Below are 21,139 nucleotides of genomic sequence, written 5' to 3' on the forward strand. Positions count from 1 at the left end.
AATGAGGACACAGAAATTGGCTTGAGGGGTTCCCCTAACCAAATGTAGTAAAATTTTGCATAAAAAAGAATAATGAAAACAAACAGATTATAACACACTTATTAAAAAAAAATCCATGAATCTATAGTGATAATCAGAAAAAGAAGATAAAAAGAAAAGGGAAATAAAAAGGAAGAGCTTAAAAAAAGAAAAGCTCTTCTTTATATTAAGAAAGACAGCTAATAAATGTCAAAGGAACGACAGAATTATAAATTCACCATTTTGTAACCCCAAATATAATAGCTGATTAAAGCAAGAGGGGCACCTGGCTGGCTCAGTAAGAGGAGCATGTGACTCTTGATCTTGGGGTTATGAGATCGAGACCCACCTTGGGTATGGAGATTACTTAAAAATAAAAAAAAATTTTAAATCTAAAGCAAGAATCCTAAAACCAATGAGTGAAAGTTGCTAAGGAAACAGGACTCAAAATATCACCCCACAGATTATTTAGTAATTGCAAAGAGAAAAAGATACTTTTTCAAGTGATCTGATAGACATCCTCTTAATCAAATGATCAAATTTAGCATAACCTAGAGACAATCTAACAGTATATGCCTTTTGATTTCATACAGTGATACAATATCACTTACGTCATACTCATACCAAAAACAGTTCATCTGAATCTAATCATGAGAAAATAATTAAATAAATACAAAATGTCCTGGTCGACAAGACAACTGACCCTGGACCCTTTCATGAAAAACAAAGAAAGGCAGGAAGACTGTTCTAGATTAAAGGGACAAAAAAGTACATATCAACCAATGTTTCAGGGAGGAAATGAAGATACAAGACATCTGGGGCATAAATGGGGAAATCTGAATATAAATATCAGATGTTACTGAAAAAATATATAATGCTCCAAACTGGAAAATAGTGAAGAAACATTAAAAGTTAGTTATTTAAAGACATAAATGTAAATACAAAAATAATGCCTTAAAGGAGGTAAAAGTTTTTGCCCTTAGCAAGAAGGAATGGTGAATGGAAAGCAGGGACGATGATGCCTGTTTTTCTGCAATAAATACATAGAACTATATTATCTAGATCTTTAAAATATAAGGATGTACAACTTTGGTAGAGAAAGAGAATATATATATACACATACATACATATATATACATAAATAAAAGACTTTCAGGATAGTTTATGGTTTGTGTATTAAGAAGGAGAAAATAACTACTAATTAGTACGAATTGGTAAACGCCAATAAAATTCAATGTTTAGCACTATAAAGCAGGACATACACAGATCTTTGAGTATAGATTTGTACATAATGTACTGTGATAATTAAGCAATTATTAATAAACTAAGAGGAAATCATTATTTCCCTATTCCAAATGTAGAATATTCTCATTTATTCTGATTTTTCTATATTACTTTAAAATCGTTCATCTTTAAAACATTTTAAACATTACATCTAATGATAATCAATAAACTACTTCAAATGATTTTCCATTTGTCATGTGTTCATTTGTGTTATAAAACAGAACATGATCTACAGTAGCTCAGATTGTCAAAATATAACTACCCATACTGCTTTCAATGTGGTCCCACTATACACACTTAGCCCTTGATTATAAGCAATGTTCACATGGAAGCTAATCAATATTTTTTCATTCCTGTTCAGTTGTCTATTTGTCCTTCAACAATATCATCAATCTTTGATTTCACTTATAAAGGACAAGGATCCACAAATAAATGGCTAAGAATTGCTTTATTAGATGATTTTGATGGGCAAACTGCATGAAAAAAGAATAAAGGTAGAAAGCAAAAGTTCACATGTCTCACTATAATTTATAGTAAGTTTATCCATGCTTTCTTTAATAGAAAAATAAAAGATTTTTATTAAAAACAGGAAAGAAACCAACTCACCTTTTTGCACTCATCTGTTCTTTTAGCTTACTGTACATTTCCAGCACTGCATTAAAAAATATAACTTATTTTAGCTTTCAAAATTTAGATGAAAAAATTAAAGCAGGAAAGAACCTATTATAAATTCATTAATTTTCTCTATACTTTAATTCAGGCTTATATTTTCAAATAAAATTTTATACACTGAGTAAATAAAAACATTTTAATGTCCTCATAGATTGAACATTACATTATATATATGAAGACATTATCTGGAATTTGGAACACTTTCATATGCTGATACCTATAATTGAAACATTAACCTACTAACAATTAATCATATTCAGAAACTTAATAATATCTCTTCCCTGTAGTGGAATTGAAGTTTGGACTTTAGTTATTCAAGAGACAAAGTTGAGTAAGTGAGATTGATTAATTTTGATTCAATATATCAAATAAAATATATACCCAAAATATACCAAACACAACTGTGTTATAACTCACTAAATAAAATTTTACACCAAACTGACAAAGAAAAAAAAAACCTCAAAAGTTTACAGAGATTAAATTATAATAAAACCATAAATAAACATAACAAAGCAACTTCATTTTATCATTTGTATTATAGACTCAGAAATGCAATTATTCAATAGAATTGTTACAAGCTTCAGCAAGATGACACACTGCCACCAAAAAGGTTTTAATGCAACTATGCAGATTACCATTCATCCTTAGGAGAATTTCAAAGTATAAAGTGAGTAAATTATCATTGGCTCATCAAGCCAGCTCATATTTTCACAGATCGGAGAGACAGACAACACTTGTTTCCAGGCTGTCTATTTTGGCTACTTCCCAGGGGTCTTCAAGTTTACAGAAGATATTTAGTTCACTTGTCTGAAAACCATAAAGCTACAATGGTGGCAATAGTGAACTACCCTAACCCTGTGAACCCTATGTATATCTCTATCACAGCCCCTATATTGTACTGCAGTATTTCTCGCATTTTCCAACCAAAGCATTAGAGTAAACACATAACCTGGGAAAAAGCCTAAAACTGCTGCTTAAGTATAAACTTTCTTTAAAGTCTCCAGTTTTAGCTCAATAATTTATGTAACTTTCATATCTATCTTATCTTATTTCCATATAAAAGTAATGCTCTCCTCAAAAATAATCAAGTAAAACTAATGTACCAGGAAAATGCATTGTTTACCCTATGACTTTTTTTTTGTTTTTGTTTTTATTATGTTATGTTAATCACCATACATTACATCATTAGTTTTTGATGTTACCCTATGACTTCTTATATCTTCTCATACCCCTTCTAATCCAAGGAAGAGTTAGGCAATTATACAGTAATAAATAGCTCATTTATCTTTATTCACATTAAATTGTAGGATCCTTCAGAGCTTGGACTGTGTCATTTTCAACTTTATATTTCCAATATCTACCATAATGGCTGACAGAAAAAAGTATTTCCAAGTGGATAATTTGATAGAAGGCTAGATGGAGGAAAGGAAGCAGTTCTCAATGTGGCTATTAGGAACACAATGTTTACATGAACTCAGATTGCCTGTCCAGCCTTGAAAGCAAAGACAGTAGCAGTAACAAAAGTCTAACCTCTACTTCCCTTTATTTCTCTATTCCAACCCCGCCCCCCAGGGGAATAAGCTGAATTCAGCTCTTTCTCATTCCACCAGTCCCCAATTTTTTAGGCTTATTACCATTCAGGGACAAAGCAATCAAACTTAGAGACTGTCTTCATGGCTACTTCAGTGTAACTGATGGTGGCAAAGAGGTATTATTAAACATTACTATAAGAAAGTAGGTTTCTCAACCTTGAAACATAATAAGCAGACATTTTATTTACTCAAAGTTAATGTGCAAATATCCAGGGACCAGAGATAAAACTGAATAGAATTTCAGTGATTCTAAAAAAAAAAGAAAAGTTATTCTCACAAAGTCAGAAAACAATGTTTTTTAGTTAATAAAATCTGCTGACAATTTTAACATACAATTTGTGTTCTAAGCTAAATTTACATTATATAAATATTATACAAAGCATCTCATTCTATTCCCCTGGACACGGAGGTTCAGGGTCCTTCCTAAAAAAATAAATTTAAAAAATCGGACACTGGGTGCCTGGGTGGCTCAGTCGTTAAGCGTCTGCCTTCGGCTCAGGTCATGATCCCAGAGCCCTGGGATCGAGCCCCGCATCGGGCTCCCTGCTCTGCATGGAGCCTGCTTCTCCCTCTCCCACTCCCCCTGCTGTGTTCCCTCTCTCGATGTGTCTCTCTCTGTCAAATAAATAAATAAAACCTTTAGAAAAAAAAAAAAACAAAAACCCAGACACTAAGATGGATTCAGCTTACTATATGAAGAATGACATACGTTTTGGCTTCCTTTTGTTTGAACAGGACACATAAAGGGAAAGAAAATATTGGTGAGTTTCTTCAGAATTTATTTGATGTCCCAGTAATATTTTAGCCATAAGAGAGAGATCAAAAACTCAGAAACCAAAAAAGTCAGTTTTTCCAAAATACAGGAGTAAGGCAAGACCAAAGAAGGGAAAAGACCTAGCACTTTAGGATGTTTTTTTACTTTATCAGCAAAACGAGACTGTGAGCAAAGCAAAACCAACCTGCTTAAGTGACAAACAGAAAACAGTGGAAAACTAGAGGTAAAAAATTAGGCAAATTAGGAAAAGGTAAGGAAATGTAATCAAAAGACACTCCCCTCCATGGGAAAGTATTCTGAGGAAAAACAAAAAAGCAGTGAGAGGGGGGTGAGGGACAACGGACAAACTAGGCAGGAAGGAAATGGGAGAGGTACAGGTTGTTCTAGGAACCTGATGTGACAGAGCATCAAACAAAACTTTATAAGATAAGAAAACCATGAAAATTCAAGGGCTAAATAGATAAGAAATATAACCATGAGATTCTGGGGGCAATCACCAAATAATCTATAATTTGCATAATGAATAATGACCATATGCTATCATTAAATTATAATTTTACCAAGCCAAGCATTAAATTATAGACAAGTTTAACTCACCTGGAAGGCACAACTGCAATTTTTCTACTACCGTTGTAATGTTCCTCTGCTGAATTCTACATCGAATAATATCTTCTGTTTGGACTATCACCTTAGAAAAGAAGAAATGTTCATATTTTTAAGCAAACAGTTAAACTGCATCCACATATTAAGTATGCAAGAAATGTATTGTATTCTCACCTCCTTTCCAGCATCTTGAAATCTTCGGTTGGTATCAGTAACTTGCACCTTAAAAATAATTTCACCTTAATTAGACAAATATGCATAAAACTGCCCTGATATAACTGCTCACCCTTGTAATCAGATCATGCTTCATGAGAAACTTAGAACAAAGAAATGCAAATTCAAATTAACTCTACAGCTTGAACTTGAACTCTTGATTGAAAAGGGCTTTTGTTAACTTCAATTACTTATGACAGTTCTTTTTAACAGATTCTGTGGCAAACTTCTCAAATTTAATCTAGATTTTTGAACTTTACTTGCTTCTCTAAGTCTGTCAAACAATTCAAATCACTGACCCAATTGACCACTGGTCCCTTTTTGATAACTTCAATGAGGTCTATGTGCCATTCATTGTCTGTACGAAATAGTGATTGCATTTTATGGTAATTAAACATTCATACTTTGCTGAATGCAAACACTGGGTGGTTGATTAACATCAAACACGGAAATTTCAATCCACAGCAACATTTTAATGCTGCAGGTGCAGACAAAGCTCAACCTCAAATTTTCCCACATATTAAGTGACTCATTAGGTCATCATAGTAAGGAAGCACATTCTAGTTTATTAAAAATCTCATTAATTTCTGAACAAAGATGCTCAGTGACCTCATTGATGCTGTATTTGGTCTCTTGTTATCTGAATATCCTTTATATAATGGTTTTCTAATCATAACCTTTAGTGAACCAGGGTCATTTTATCTGCTAAATTCTCCAAATGTAAAGAAAGATAAAGAGGCCAATTCTTATAACTAAATACTTTGTATTCTGATTGAACAAATCCAGGTCTCATTTAATAAATATTTTTGCTGTGTGGCAGAAAATATAGACCAACTTTCTTTTAAAAAATTGTGCTTTATTATTAAACTAAAAAAAAGTTTCAATATTATTAAATAATTTTGAAAACACAAGCACTTATAGTTTTTTTTAATTTTTAGAGAATAGCTTTTTATCATTATTGTACTAATTGCAATTTTTAAAATTCTAAAACTGCAAATGACGCCTTCCTTTGTATGAATTTTTTTAGTTCATTTCCCTGCATGGAAAGAAATCCTGTTAAGTCAATGCATTACTTGTTTTACAAAAAAGAGATTACTTCTGTCATTAGCATGACAACTATGCTAATAGAGCTAAAGAGCATTTCCAAATATACACACTAATTCACTTCTTGAAAATAGTACATTTAATAATGATTTGTACATATGCACTACAAACTAATACTTGACTAAGGAGAGCAAAAATAAAGAGAATTTTAAAATATTTCTTACCTTCAGTTTTTCTGCATCAGTCCTTACTTTAAGGAGCTCTGTAATAGCATCTACAAAACCCTGATGATGAAAATTACACATCTTTTCAATTTCCTTGTCATGATTACGGATACAAGCATCTAACTTTTCCATAAACTTCTTGTGTGCATTTGGTTGGTCATCATACACAGACCTGAATGTACACAAAAAAGAAAACTAACATTAACTTCCCAGTTCACCAAAATTTATTCTTTATTAAGCCCCTTCTTTGCAACGGCTAATAATTTTTTGTTGCTTTGTAATCAGTATATTAAGGAGACATTCATACATTTCAAGAATTACTTAATTCTGATACCCAGATTTAAGTCTGTGAATATGACTTTTAAATATAAAGCTATTCATCATAATATGATATAGTACCAACATTAAATTACAGTTACTTCAGAGCATAAGTTAAATGGTTTAAAGTAAGCAAGCCTGTAACACACCTAAAAAACACCTTCCTATCTCTTACATGCAAATTACTTCTCCAGTGTAAAGGTCACTTCACTCTAAATTACCCTGCTCCCAAAGTCACCACTCTGAAGCTTATCATGGTCCAAAGAGAAGGAGAAAAAATGTAACTGTGACTGATATATTAAAAAAAAAAAAAAAGATGGCAGGGCAGAAGGGAGTGCAATTCTACAAGTGCGAGCCCTCAAGCAGCAGCATATTATGATAAACCTTTTCTTTAGAAAGGTATCATTTCTAACACTGATACCACAGGCCAAATTACATAGCATGCCATCTTCAAGTAATAGCTGAGGCAACAGAATAAATGCAGAGGCATCACAATGAATCCCACTTAATATAACTAGGGATCAACACTTCTCTACAAATTAAGTTCTTTGATTGCCAGTTGAATACAAGTTTTAACTTCATAGCAACAGCTGATAATCTTTTTTTTAAAGATTTATTTATTTATTTCAGAGAGGGAGAGCACAAATGGTGGGGGGAGAGCGAGAGAGAGAATCTCAAGCAGACTCCACGCTGAGCGCCGAGGCTGATGCAAGCCTCGATCTCACAACCTGAGCTGAAACTAAGAGTTGGACGCTTAACTGAGTGGGTTAGCCAGGCGCCCGCAAGGGCTGAAAATCTTTAAATAAAACTGGATTGATAGTACTGTCATTAGTAGAAATCTTTTGTATGAAAAATGATTTAATTTCTTTTTGAACATGTTATTATTAAATGAGCCACAAACCCTCTAGATACCTGGAAACTGTCTAGATATCAGGAAATAAAGGTCTGAGGCTCAGGACATGAGTCTTTAACATACTAGTGCTCAAAAAAGAATCACTGAGTGAATGATTATAAAGAATGATGAACAAAATCCTGATTTCTACAGTACTTACTGTGTCAGGACATGTTCTAAGTGCATTTTATATATTAATTTTTTAATCCTCACAATAAGTCTATAAAGTAGGTATTATTATTACCCTTGCTTTACAGATGTTACAGATTATGTAACTGCTATAACTTCTACACTAGCAAGGGACAGATGAGATATGAATCCTGGTAGTCTGGCTCCAGAGTTCATATTCTCAAGCACAAGGCCATCCTGCAGTCACCACAATGTTCTCTAAATATGGTGTACACATTTCTACTGTATCTCAGCTCATGCTATGTCCACATAGGGGGCATTACCCTCCCTGCCAACCACCATTCAGAAAAGGTTTGACCTTGCCCAAAGAAAGGTTTGGCCCTTGCCCCCAGCTCCTGGGAGGTAAGCCTTGGGAATGTTCTACCTGATTGTTGTCTTTGTTTACTTGGGGGCCTTGGGCAATGCCAAATAACCTAAGTTAGCAATGTGCTTTACATGTGATTTACAGTGGATGGGGGCCCTCGGCCACATTATAGCAGCTCCAGAGAGTCTACAGACTAAGGGTAAGCAACTCACGACAGTCAGCCATATCTATGTGACCAACCCCCAGGAAAAACCTGGACACCACGGCTTAGGTGAGTTACCCTGGTTGCCAATACTCCATGACTGTTGCCACACATCATTGCTGGGAGAAGTAAGTGCTGTCTACATGACCACCAGGAAAGGACTACTGGAAGACCCTGCTTTGAACTCTCCTAGACCCTGCCTTATATGCCTTTTCCTAATGTTAATTTTAATCCATATTCTTTTGCTGTAACAAACAGCAACTGTGAATATAACAGCTTTCTAAATTCTGAACTTGATGGTAGTAAATTCTGAACTTGACGGTAGTCTTGGGGACCTCCCAAAAATGTGCCACCCCCAATCTGTTGCCCATTGTTTGAAATTTAGTTCAATTCCCATTTCCTCCAACAGGACTCTGTCAATCATTTCCATGCCAAGTAATCTCTTCATAAGCAGAATAGGTAAATTCACAGTCCTTTCCACTCATTGTGACACGTAATCATATATTATACTTTGCACTGTAATTTAAACCTTTCAAATATATGTCCTATATTTTGTTTCTTCCTATCAACCATAAGCTTTTTGAGGGCAGCCTCCATGTTACAGGTTTTTAATGAGTACCTATTATAATACCAGAGACAGCGATATTGGATAGCAATTATTAAAAATGTGGGCCTTTAAGAGCTGAGCTAGAACTAGGCTCTGATCTTGGACATCTTCTCTTTTCTAGCTGTACTACTCTCTCAATCTCATCCAGATTTGGAGTTTTATATTCCATAAGAACACTGACACCTCCCAAATTTATGTTTCCAGTCCCAACTCTCCCCTGAACTTCAAACTCATATATTTCTCCAACTGGGTATCTGATAAGCATCTCAAATACGTCCAAAATGATTTCTTACCTTCTTCAAACCTGCTCCTCTCACAGTCTTCCTCCATCTCAGTAAACCCCATTCTTCTAGGTGCTCTGGTAAAAAACCTTGAAATCACCCATGACAGTTCACTTTCTCTCACTCTTCCCACCAAAATAATCCAGCAAATCCAACCACATCTTACAACCTCTACTGGTGCCACCCTGGACTAAGTCACCATCATCTTGCCTAGAATGTTACCAACTGCTTTCTAATCAGTCTCCTTGATTTCACCCCTGCTTCCCTTCAGTCTGTTCTCAACACAGTAGACAGAATGATCCCATTAAAAGATAAATCAGATCCCATGTCTCTCTTCTGCTCCAAACCCTATTTCTCAGCAGCCCATAAATCCCTATATAATTTTGCCCCATATTATCTCACTGACCTCACTTCCTAATACTCTCCACTTTACTTATTCTATGCCAGCAACACTGGCCTCCTTATGGTTCCTGAAACACACCAAGCACTTTCCTGCCCTATGCTTTACACATGCTATTTCCTCTACCTCAATCACACTTTGTACACGTGGAATGCCTCCCTTCGGGTCTTTTATCCCCTTCTTGATGAGGCCCTTTCTGACTACAGTATCTATACTATAAACACACACACACACACACACACAATTCCACAATTCCCTTCCCTGCTTTTTTCTTAACAAAGGAGTTTACTTTATCACCACATCACTCTTATCACTGTAGAATAAACTCAAATATACTCTCTATTTCACACTTTTATTTATTTTGCCTTTGCCCACTGGAATGTAAGTTGTCTGTTTTGTTCCCCCACTGAATGCTCGGCCCCAGAAGAGTACTTATCACATAGCAGACGCTTTATAAATAATTGATGAATAATTGGAAGGATGAATGGATGGATAGGTAGATGGAATCAGAAAAGACACTAACTGTTCAACCTCAGATAAGCCACTTGACTTCTCTAAATCTCAACTCCCTCAACAATAAAATAGGGATTAAAAAAACAGTATCTAGGGGCGCCTGGGTAGCTCAGCCGGTTAAGCGTCTGCCTTCGGCTCAGGTCATGATCCCAGGATCCTGGGATCGAGCCCTGCACCGGACTCCCTGCTCAGCGGGAAGCCTGCTTCTCCCTCTCCCTCTGCTGCTCCCCCTGCTTGTGCTCTCCCTCTCTCTCTCTGTCAAACAAATAAATAAAATCTTTTAAAAACAAACAAAACAAAAACAAACAAAAAAACCAGTATCTACATCACAATGTTTTAAGGATTAAATTAGTAAACAAATAAAAAATTCCTAGCAATAGCTGACATATGGTAAGTGCTCAATATACACTAGCTACTAGCATACTATGTACATAAAAGACAACCAAATCCTTATTAAATGAGTGAATTGGCTGCTGAATAAGTAGTGGCCACAAATATCAAATATGGCTAATACTCCATGGTAAAGGAGTTATGGGGCCTTTTGCATTTTTTTAGATCTAATGTTTCATTTATTTCTTATACTACACCAGAGAAAATATCACTGCCCTCTTTTCACAAGTGAGGAAGTAGGCATGGAAATAATAAATGGCTTGCTCAGTGTAATCTAGTTAGTGAGGGAATGAGGCAGTACTAGAATTCCCAAAGTACTTTTGTGCTTCCCTTGTGCTTTTCCTATAATTAATATGTTTAATAAGAATTCCTAATTAAACAAACATTCTGAAGGAAAATCCACATGCAAGAGAAAGTTTATCTGACATTGGTGTGCTATAAACAAATTTTTATTTTGTAACTATGAATACGTATTGAAGTAATATACATACACACGCATTTCTAAAATTTTTTTTACCTATCTTAATACAAGTTTGAAATGTATCTGGCTCTTAAAAAACCAGGTAGTGAACAGAACATACCAAAAGAATTGCCTACTCTTTTTTTCTGTTACAGCTGTAGCACTGTAGCAAAAATCTAAGAGATATTTCAGGACTGCCCTACTACAATGTCCCCCCAAAGATGGTCCAACTCTGTCAGTGCAAAAGCAACACTGTTTTCTCTTTTAAAAGTAGTAATAATATATAAACAGAAAGAAGAAAAACAATAATTTTTTCCAAAAGTCTATTTTATTCTAGAAAGTTCTTAAAGTCCATCTTTCAGTGTGTCTTTCTAATTTATTCTCCAGAGTTTTAAAAACAAAACTACTCCTATTTTATAGTAATTCAAGACACTGCCAATGCATCTAGTATAGCATCACAGGTGAATGCCTCTTTTTCAACTGATGTGATTAGTATGAAGAAAAGCAGTATCAGAACATATGCAATACTCACCCCCCCATTAATAGAAAACCAAAGCCTGAAATGGGTGAACTATTTATATCCCATGCCTTCTGCTGTTAAAATAGAACTGCAAGGCCCAATAAAAATAATATTAAGGAATCAGTACTGTGAATGATGCACCTATTATTACTACGTCTTAGTCTCCCGATAACCACTCGCTGTTACAGACACAAGTACAAGCTGCAGCCCAAGCTGATATAACCGCGTGTCATCCATAATCCGTATCAATGAGATCACTCTGAGCAGAGTGCACAGAAATAAAGAAGGAGAGATGAGGAAACATTCTAAACCACAGGAATTAATTGCATTTTTTAAAATGTACTGAAGGCTCAAGCAAGTGCCAGAATCCAAAATTCATCACAAGATAGAATCTGGCCCTGAAAAGGACCCTAGGAAGTTCCTAGGTCTGACTTTCTCAGCACAAATCTAAGGAGCCAGACACAAGCACTCAAAATGGAATTAATTAATACATGTAGTTGATTTAACCCTCTACCCACTCTGATGAAAAGTAATATTAGAAATAACTAGTCTGAGAATTTGCTAATAAAGCCAACAATAAATAGCTGAGTGAATAGAGAAAAACAGGGAAGGAGAAAGGGTGGATATGCATAAGAACACTGGAAAAGGGAATAAAGCAAAAGCAATTCCTCTCCCAATTATTATTATTTTTTAAGATTTTATTTATTTATTTGACAGAGAGAGCGAGACAGCACAAGCAGGGGGAACAGTAGAGGGAGAGGGAGAAGCAGGCTCCCTGCCAAGCGGGGAGCCCGATGTGGGGCCCGATCCCAGGACCCCGAGATCATGACCTGAGTCGAAGGCAGACGCTTAACTATCTGAGCCACCCAGGCGCCCCCCAAGTATTTCTTAAAACCATATACACAGCAGGAATTATCCATCTTTTCTTTGAAGGGACTACGTTTAATTATAGAGATAATTTGGAGAGACAGTGGAGGGAGGATATGGAAAGCAGGGAAGATGTGCAACTCCCTGTCAACAATTCCCCATAATGACTGAACTGACTAAAGAGGAGTCATATCTGCTGCTTCTCGCTTAATGTGGTGAAGATAAAAAAAAAAAAGAAAAAAAACATAAAACTGTAACATACAACCAAGTACTTACTAATAAGTACTTTGCATGCATTACCTCATTAATATTCACTACAGCTTTACAATGTAGATTCTATCAGCATCCCAATTTACAAATGCAGTTTGGGAACATGAATACTCTAAGTCCAAAGTCACACAGTAGTAGGGCCAAGATTTAACCCCAAGTCTACCTGACTCCAAAGCCAGCGCTTTTTTTTTTTTAAAGATTTTATTTATTTATTCATGAGAGACAGAGAAAGACAGAGGCAGAGGGAGAAGCAGACTCCCCGCTGAGCAGGGAGCCCAATGTGGGACTCAATCCCAGGACCCCGGGATCATGACCCGAGCTGAAGGCAGACGCTTAACCATCTGAGCCACCCAGGCGCCCCCAAAGCCAGCACTCTTAACCATTATGTCACATAGACTCTCCAATCAGAAATGGTGATAAGCAGCATGGAATGCAGAGAAGTTATGGGCATAGCAACTAACCAGATCACCTTTGAAGATCAACAATTGAGAATGACTCAATAGGGAATCCCTGATGTGCACTGTTGCACCCATCAGGTGAAATCATCCAATGGACAGAAAAAAAGGATGAGAACTGAGGCATAGCTAATTGTTAAAATTACAAATGCAACAAAATAAAGAGGAGCAAAATACGTAGAGAAAACTAAGGGCCCTGTACTTGTCTAACCTCAGCCAAAGGTTCCAAAAAATCTATTTTTTCTTGTCTTTGAATGACAATCATTATTCTTTGAAATTTTGATCTGCAGGACAAGAAAGGAAATACCATTCAGCACTATTCAATCTTTGAACCTTAAGTCAGTTAACAGTTTTATCCATCTAATTACTAATGTGCCAAATACATTACTGTTCTAAACTTTCAAGCAATATACAATTTTAATGAATTTTTCTACTTTTAAAATGTCCCTCAGAATGCTATAATGTCTACTGGCAAGCCTAATCAAATCCTATAAATACACACAGACATATGGCAAAACCAGAAAGCTGGTATCCCACATCCCACTATCCCACATCCACTAAGGTTGTAAATCAGTGCTCCATATACAGTTGAACCTTGGACAACAGTTTGAACTGCATGGGTACACTTACACGCGTTTGTTTTTTTTTTCAATACAGTACAGTACTGTAAATGTATTGTCTCTTCCTTGAAACTTTCTTAACATTTTCTTTTCTCTAGCTTACTTGATTGCAAGAATACAGTATATAATACACATAACATACAAAATATGTGTTAATTGACTGTTTATGGCATCTTAAGGTTTCTGGTCAACAGTAGGCTACTGTAGTTAAGTCTTTGGGGAATCAAAAGTTATATGCAAATTTCCAACTGCACACGGAGTCCACATGACCCCTAACCGCTGCATTGTTCAAGTGTCAACTATACATATAATAACTTCAATGTAAGAAAGTTCAGTATTCCCTTCCAAAAGCTTAGCACAATAAAGCCTTACTTCCACCAAAATGTAATACTAATCATGCCAAAATGCAGATGTAAAATCAATTTTAAAAGAAGAGATGACTTAAAAATTTCATGTGAACAGAAAATAAAGATGGACTATGCTACACTAAGAGATTTAATTTACATATTTTAATTTTAGCAAGTAGGAATGCATAGAAACAATGTATATGTCTTAAAAGCATAGCTTAAAAATTCTTTTAAGTACACATTTTCTATCTTCATTATATCTAATCTTCCATCCCAAAGCAAAATGTTGAAATATGAGTTATACACTATTTGACCATCTGATGTATCAGGCTTACAGCATTTAAACAAGTAAATCATCTTTCAGAAATGCCTTCTTGAATTGTATGTACAGGGCTCCACCTAGTGGTAATAAAATAGATATAAAAAAACTAAGATAACATTCAAATATTAAAATTGCTTCTTTAAAAATTAATGTTATCAAATCAAATGTCTTAATGGAAGAACTCAGACTACTTCAAGCTTTGGGAAAGATACTCTATTAATAAGATAAATGATTTATTAATCATATTCCAGTTTTGTTTTTTTTTTAAGGATGGAAAACAAACAACATTCACAAAATATTATGTGAAAAAGGACTCTCTTATTACTGAAAACACATTAGGATATTTTTTGCCAAGAGGCACATAATATCCTTATACCATTTTCGGTATCTTTTTCTTTCACCATATTTTCATTGTAAAAAAAAAAAAAATTCCATCACAGTAACTGAAAAGAGAATAAAATGTACAGGTTTCTCCTACTATCTGAAGGTAGAGAGCTCCTATGAAACCAAAATGGTGTAGACTGAAGAAGCAATTATTACTAATTTATATGGAAAAATTTTTGAGCATTCCCAGACCCAAAAAATAACCTCTCTTAGGTTTTCCTGATATATCTTAGAATACATCTTGCTAACATACAAAATAAATCAAGATAAACACAGATGCTCACAGACACAGTTTAGACCTATGGCAACTTGATGCTGAGTGCGGATCCCCAGGAAGGAGCTTGGCAGTGCCACCCCCACTGCTCGTGCTGCTGAATTTGATTTTCACTTTTTGCCTTTTTTCACAAAAGCAAAAATGCTGTTTGGATTTCTTTCAGTTAGTGAAAACAGGTACTAATGTAGGTCTTTTGTAAAAGTGAACTGATGTAACATAAACTTTCAAAAAGCAAGGGATACCTCTATTTATTTGCTGAGAAATGACTTTTTAACTTCCAATAAAATGTTTACATTTTTAAAAAAATTGATAAAATCTCAAAGTACCCAATCCCAATTTCCCTAAATGACTTATATTTACTGAAGCACTATAGTTTTCTAGACAGAATAAAAATGGCCTTTCTCAATCTCAGAATCCTTTGTTCTCCAATAGAACAGATATTCTATTGCATAACCACAAAAGAGCATAGCCAAGCCCTATACAGAATAATGTGAAGATACTCACCCAAAGTGATTACCATTAAAATACTAAACATTGGCACACTTTCCTATGAATTTTATTAAATGTCAATCAACTGCTGTTAAGGAAAAATTATGACTTTATCAAGGTAATGGACCTCCAAAATACTGGAAAGCTAAAGGCAAAAATACTGTTCAAGAATCCCTGGGCGGGCACCTGGGTGGTTCAGTCAGTTAAGCATCTGTCTTCGGCTCAGGTCATGATCCCAGAGACCTGGGATAGAGTCCCACATTGGGCTCTCTGCTCAGCGGGGAGCCTGCTTCTCCCTCTCCCTCTGCCAGCCACTGTGCCTACTTGTGCTCTCTCTCTCTCTGTCAAATAAATAAATAAATAATAATAATAATTAAAACTATTTAAGAAAAAAAAAAAAGAATCCCTGGGCATTAGCACTGCATTTACCTGTTGGTGCCAATACTTTCTACAAACTTTTATCAGAAAAGAACGTGTGGGATGCCTGGGTGGTTCTGTTGGTTAAGCGTCTGCCTTCGCTCCGGTCATGATTCCAGGGTACTGGGACTGAGTCCCATATCTGGCTCCTTGCTCAGTGGGGAGCCTGCTTCTCCCTCTGCCCCACCCACCCCCAGCCATGCGCTCTCGCACGCGCATGCACAATCTCTCTCTCTCTCCTTCTCTGATAAATAAAATCTTTTAAAAAAAAATGTGCACTGTTTTATCTCTGATAAAACTGTATCAGCTACTTCTAACCTGCACTGGATGATTTTTAATGTCGTTTTTTAATTTTTCAAACATTAACCATATTTTCTGCCAGTTCTTTAAAATGACACATTAGCCTTAATTCTGTATTTCCAGTAATAAAAAAATTGTTTTTACATCCTTTCAAGCATTCTTTATTCTTCCAGTCCATATCCATTTTTACTATTCTTTCACCAGTGTTTCAAATGTCATATCAAACCTAATGTCTAACATATTGATCTTAATTTTGTATTTCTAATAATTATTAATTAAGATGTGGTATTTCATGTTAGTGAGACTGCTTGTGATACTTAAGCAATTTCATATTTATACTGAATGTTTTTCAGATTCTAGGTATTGATCTAATTAGTACTGAAATTTTGGTACTAAAATTTTGCTTACTAACTTTGTATTTTGCTTACTGACATACCTTTTTCTGAATATTAAATAAATTTATAAGACAACCACTCTATTATTATCAGCTTTTGACAAATTAAATATTCCTAAAAATGATGCTATGAAGACAATGTCAAAAATAATCACAGAAAAACTAATCAGAAAATTTCAAAACATAATAAAACCATCCTATACAATACAAATTGCTTGCTAAAAAACTCAAAAATAGTTTTAAAAACAGATTTTGGGGGGCACCTGGGTGGCTCAGTCAGTTGGGCATCCAAATCTTGATTTCAGCTCAGGTCATGATCTCAGGCTCATGGGATCGGGCCCCACATCAGGCTCTATACTCAATGGGGAGTCTGCTTGAGATTCTCTCTCTTTCCTTCTGCTCTTCCCCTCACTAGCATGTGCTCTCTCCCCCTCACTCTCTCTCTCTCTAAAATAAATAAATCTTTAAAAAAAAACACCGATTTTTAGTATATCAGTAAATTTGGTAAATTCAACAAATTGGTCCTGCAACTCCCTTCAGGAGCCTTTAGATTTAAGGTGCCCAAAATTTCAGTAGCATCCATGTGAAAAACAAAGGGCTAAAATATTAATCAAAAACAGCAAATGAGTTATCATTTGGGAGATGGGCCCCCCTTTTCTTTTAAACAACAAATAGCAAATATACCATCTCTCTATCTTAAAAGCACAAAAGGCTTGTTCAAGACCACTCGATTTTGGAAAATATACATATAATTCTACTTAGTAATATAAAATAGCAAGAAAAAAAGTAGTCAATATAAAATTATCATACCCAGTACTCCTAACATTTTTCCAGCCATTTTATCAAATATATCAAACATGAATAACAATGTTCCCATAACATTCTTTCCCTGACACTCTGTAATCCAGGAACAAATAAGAAATGAAACAGCTCCAAAACAGTAACACCTGGATAAAGACAAAGGAGTATTCTTTCCAACAATATTCATTAAGTACCAACCGTATGCAATAGAAACTGAAAATCAAGTGCAGAAAACAGACATATGCACAGTTAACTTTAACACAGAGGTTTACTGATCCCTAAATCATTAAAAATTTATCTGTACTGAGCATAATTCTTCAAAAAGGTAGGAAAATAAATGAAGTAGTTTTACAACATAGGTCCAAAATTCTTTGACACACTTTCCATTGAGAGGTGGGTCTATATCCCCTACTTCTTTTGAATCTGGGCAGGCTTCTGAATACTTTGACCAATGGAATATGACAGAATTACTTACATGCAACTTCAGAAACTAGAAAAAACCATGCAACTTGTCCCAGGACTTCTTTGGACACCCACTCTGGGGAAAGCCACCCACCATGTAAGAAATCTATCCTTAAAATAATGTGCTGGGAGGGGCGCCTGGGTGGCTCAGTCGTTAAGCGTCTGCCTTCAGCTCAGGTCATGATCCCCGGGTCCTGGGATCAAGTCCCACACTGGGCTCCCTGCTCGGCGGGAAGGCTGCTTCTCCCTCTCCCACTCCCCCTGCTTGTGTTCCCTCTCTCGCTGTGTCTCTCTCTGTCAAATAAATAAATAAAATCTTTTAAAAAGTAAAATAAAATAACGTGCTGGAGGGACGCCTGAGTGGTTCAGTCAGTTAAGCATCTGCCTTTGGCTCAGGTCAGGATCCCTGGGTCCTGGGGTGGTCCGCATCAGCACCTTGCTCAGCTCCCTCTGCCTGCCGCTCCCTCTGCTTGTGTACTCTCTCCCTCTAACAAATAAAATAAATAAAAAATAACGGTCTGGAGAGACCACATATGTGAGCACTCCAGAACGACAGCCATATCAACTGCCAGCAATGTGAGTGAGCCATCTTGGCTGTCTAGTCCAGATAATTTCAGCTCCAGCAGGAACTAATAGCTGATTGCAACTGTATGAAAAACGCCAAGTCACAAATGCCCAGCCAAATCCTTCCTGAATCCCTGAAAAAAAAAAAAAGTTTATAAGTACAATACAAATTAGTTGGACATCTGCATAAAATATGTAAATTAGAATTAAATTTAAATATTTTCCAAAATAATTCCTTTTTTTTCTTCTATCCTTTTCTTTTCTTTTTGGCACTAGTCCTTTTTGGTACTGTCCTTAACTTCTTTTTCCACTGCAGAATGCCCTTTCCCCACAAGATATGCCTCAATCTTTTTTTTTTTAAGATTTTATTTATTTATTTGAGAGAGACAGAGATAGCAAGAGAGCACAAGCCAGGATGAGAGGGTGAAGCAGGCTCCCACTCAGCAGGGAGCCCAATGTGGGGCTCGATCCCAGGGCCCTGGGATCATGACCTGACCTGAAGGCAGATGCTTAACCGACTGAGCCATCCAGGCACCCCGATATGCCTCAATCTTAATCTTCCTTCAAAATTCAGCTCAAGACATTTTCTTCAGGAAAATTTCATCAATAACCATATTGAATAATAACTTTCCCATTAACTAAAATTTTCCCCCCTTTAATTAATTTATTTGTACACTATCTTTTTAAAAATTTATCTTTTATTTATTTGTATAACACATAAAATTTATTCTCTAATTATTTAGTGTATATTTCATCTTCTAAATTCTTTGAGAACTGAAGGTATCTTTTATTTCTATATTCAATTCACAAGGGCCAGAACAAATTGCAATCTTAATAAAAAGAATAGGGTCGCTAGAGGGCACTCTTCACCAAAAAGTATAAATCCAATATTTTTCTTTTACTACTGCATCAAACATGGTGTGAATCTCATACTCAACCAAATTAACAAAAACTATGAAATCAAAATAATGTTTCCTCTTTTTTGAAGCTGCTTTATCCTGATACCTATTACTTTAATATAATGGTTAAAAATAGAAAAGAACCATAAACACCATAAACATTTTCTGGCAATTCCAGGCTCATAATTTTTGGAGGTCCTAGAAAAGAAACCATCATATAAGTAGATCCTGACGTAAAAACAAGAAATTTACTAAACTGCATAATATGTTAAAAATGAAAGTCAGATGTAGATGTATTTAATGTGAACTTTGGAAGAATGCATTCAAAACTATGCATTTTAAAAATAAATATTAATAAACATTAATTTTTATAATGTTTTTCAAAAGACAAAAAAACTTTGTCAAGTAAGCATAATTCACAAATAGTACGGAGGAAAACAAAAACATGGTTACCCTGATATAAGGCTGACCTCAATCCCCACTACTGATCCTGACACAGTCCACTGCTGTTGGTCATTTCACAGCTTTGCAGAGACAACAGTAAGTTGAGAAGACAATTTCATGTCCACTCAAAAGCAGAATGTAATTAACAAAAATAAATAAATAAAAATAAGCTTTTACCTTTGTATTAGTACTCTGCAATCCACAAAGCAATTTTACATAGTACATCATTGGTCCTGGGATCAATATGTGCGATGGGCTCCATGCTCAGCGGGGAGTCTGCTTAAAGATTCTGTCTCTCCCTCTCCCTCTGTCCCTCCCCGAGCACGCTCTCTCTCTTTCTCTCTCTCATTCTCTCAAATAAATAAATAAATAAATAAATCTTTAAAAAGGCCAGAGCCAGGTATACAATCCAAGTCTTGGACCTATACGAGTGCTAGAAAACACTGCACAAGAAAAGGTAAGAGCAGCTCACTGCACAAAAATCACCATTCTGTTGCTGAAATTATTTATCTTAAATATGTCAGTAATACAGTCAATGCTCATTTCCAGAGTATCTTTGTTATTACTATGGCAATGCCTCTATTAATGAAGTCTCTGAAAATTCAGCTCCTTTATAATAAAGTTGGCAACACCCAAACATCAACAATATATACACACACTCTCACAAACCACACAAAGAACAGTTGCCTGCCTTCACATTCAGAAATGACAAAAACAGAAAACAAAATAACAAAACATGCCACTGTACACAGATTCTATTAGGCCTGGTCTACCAAACTAAAAAGAACCAGCCCTTCTAGTAAGACAGGCCTAAAAGCAAACTTGACTTACATTCTTTTTACCACAGGAATGAATAAAAGGATAGGAATGAAAAGGGAAGGTAGGGAATGATGGTGGTGTTTGGTTTTTTCATCATTTAGAATTGAAAAAGGATATGGAGAAGATAAAAGGTCAGGGATTGTTCCTGCATCAAGCAGCCCCCACCTCCTGGAGAGAATAAACTGGAGACTGGCCTTACTAAAGTTACCGGAGCCCTGTACCTGGGAGTTGCAGAGGAATAAGGGACCTACATTACTTTATTGTGAGTTAAATGCAATATCTGAGCCTTCTCTGACCAAGCACAAGTTTAAAATACAGGACCTTCCTTCCCTGAGTATAGTCCTAGTCACATTCCTTACCATTCCCAATCTTAATGTAAACCTTTCCATGTTTTTTTTTTAGTTAAAATTTAATAATGTTTTTATACTGCAGCTTTCATTATCTGATACTCTAAATTAGAAGGCAAAACATAATGATTAAGAGTACACTGAGGGTTGCTGGAGTGGGGGG

General features: G+C 35.6%; 1 protein-coding gene across 12 annotated transcripts in view; it reads right to left on the reverse strand.

Moving 5' to 3' along the window:
- EXOC6 (exocyst complex component 6) overlaps nucleotides 1-21,139 on the reverse strand; it is a 324,809-nt gene that overhangs the window by 146,287 nt on the left and 157,383 nt on the right. For 11 of the 12 annotated variants that reach the window (XR_014146246.1, XM_081823819.1, XM_081823817.1 and 8 more), the window contains 4 exons: nucleotides 6,426-6,597; nucleotides 5,119-5,166; nucleotides 4,939-5,029; nucleotides 1,909-1,954 (listed from right to left, as the gene is read on the reverse strand). Coding sequence is in view for 11 of the 12 variants with exons in the window: in XM_081823817.1 (XP_081679943.1) it covers nucleotides 1,909-1,954; nucleotides 4,939-5,029; nucleotides 5,119-5,166; nucleotides 6,426-6,597 (357 nt within the window). In the remaining variant the exon portion in view is untranslated. Of the gene's footprint in view, nucleotides 1-1,908; nucleotides 1,955-4,938; nucleotides 5,030-5,118; nucleotides 5,167-6,425; nucleotides 6,598-9,230; nucleotides 10,125-21,139 lie in introns of those variants that run through there. The other variant, XM_081823821.1, reaches the window with a different exon arrangement.

The sequence above is a fragment of the Leptonychotes weddellii genome, chromosome 6 (genome assembly GCF_054177405.1).
Source record: "Leptonychotes weddellii isolate Sample4059 chromosome 6, ASM5417740v2, whole genome shotgun sequence".
Lineage (NCBI taxonomy): Eukaryota > Metazoa > Chordata > Mammalia > Carnivora > Phocidae > Leptonychotes > Leptonychotes weddellii.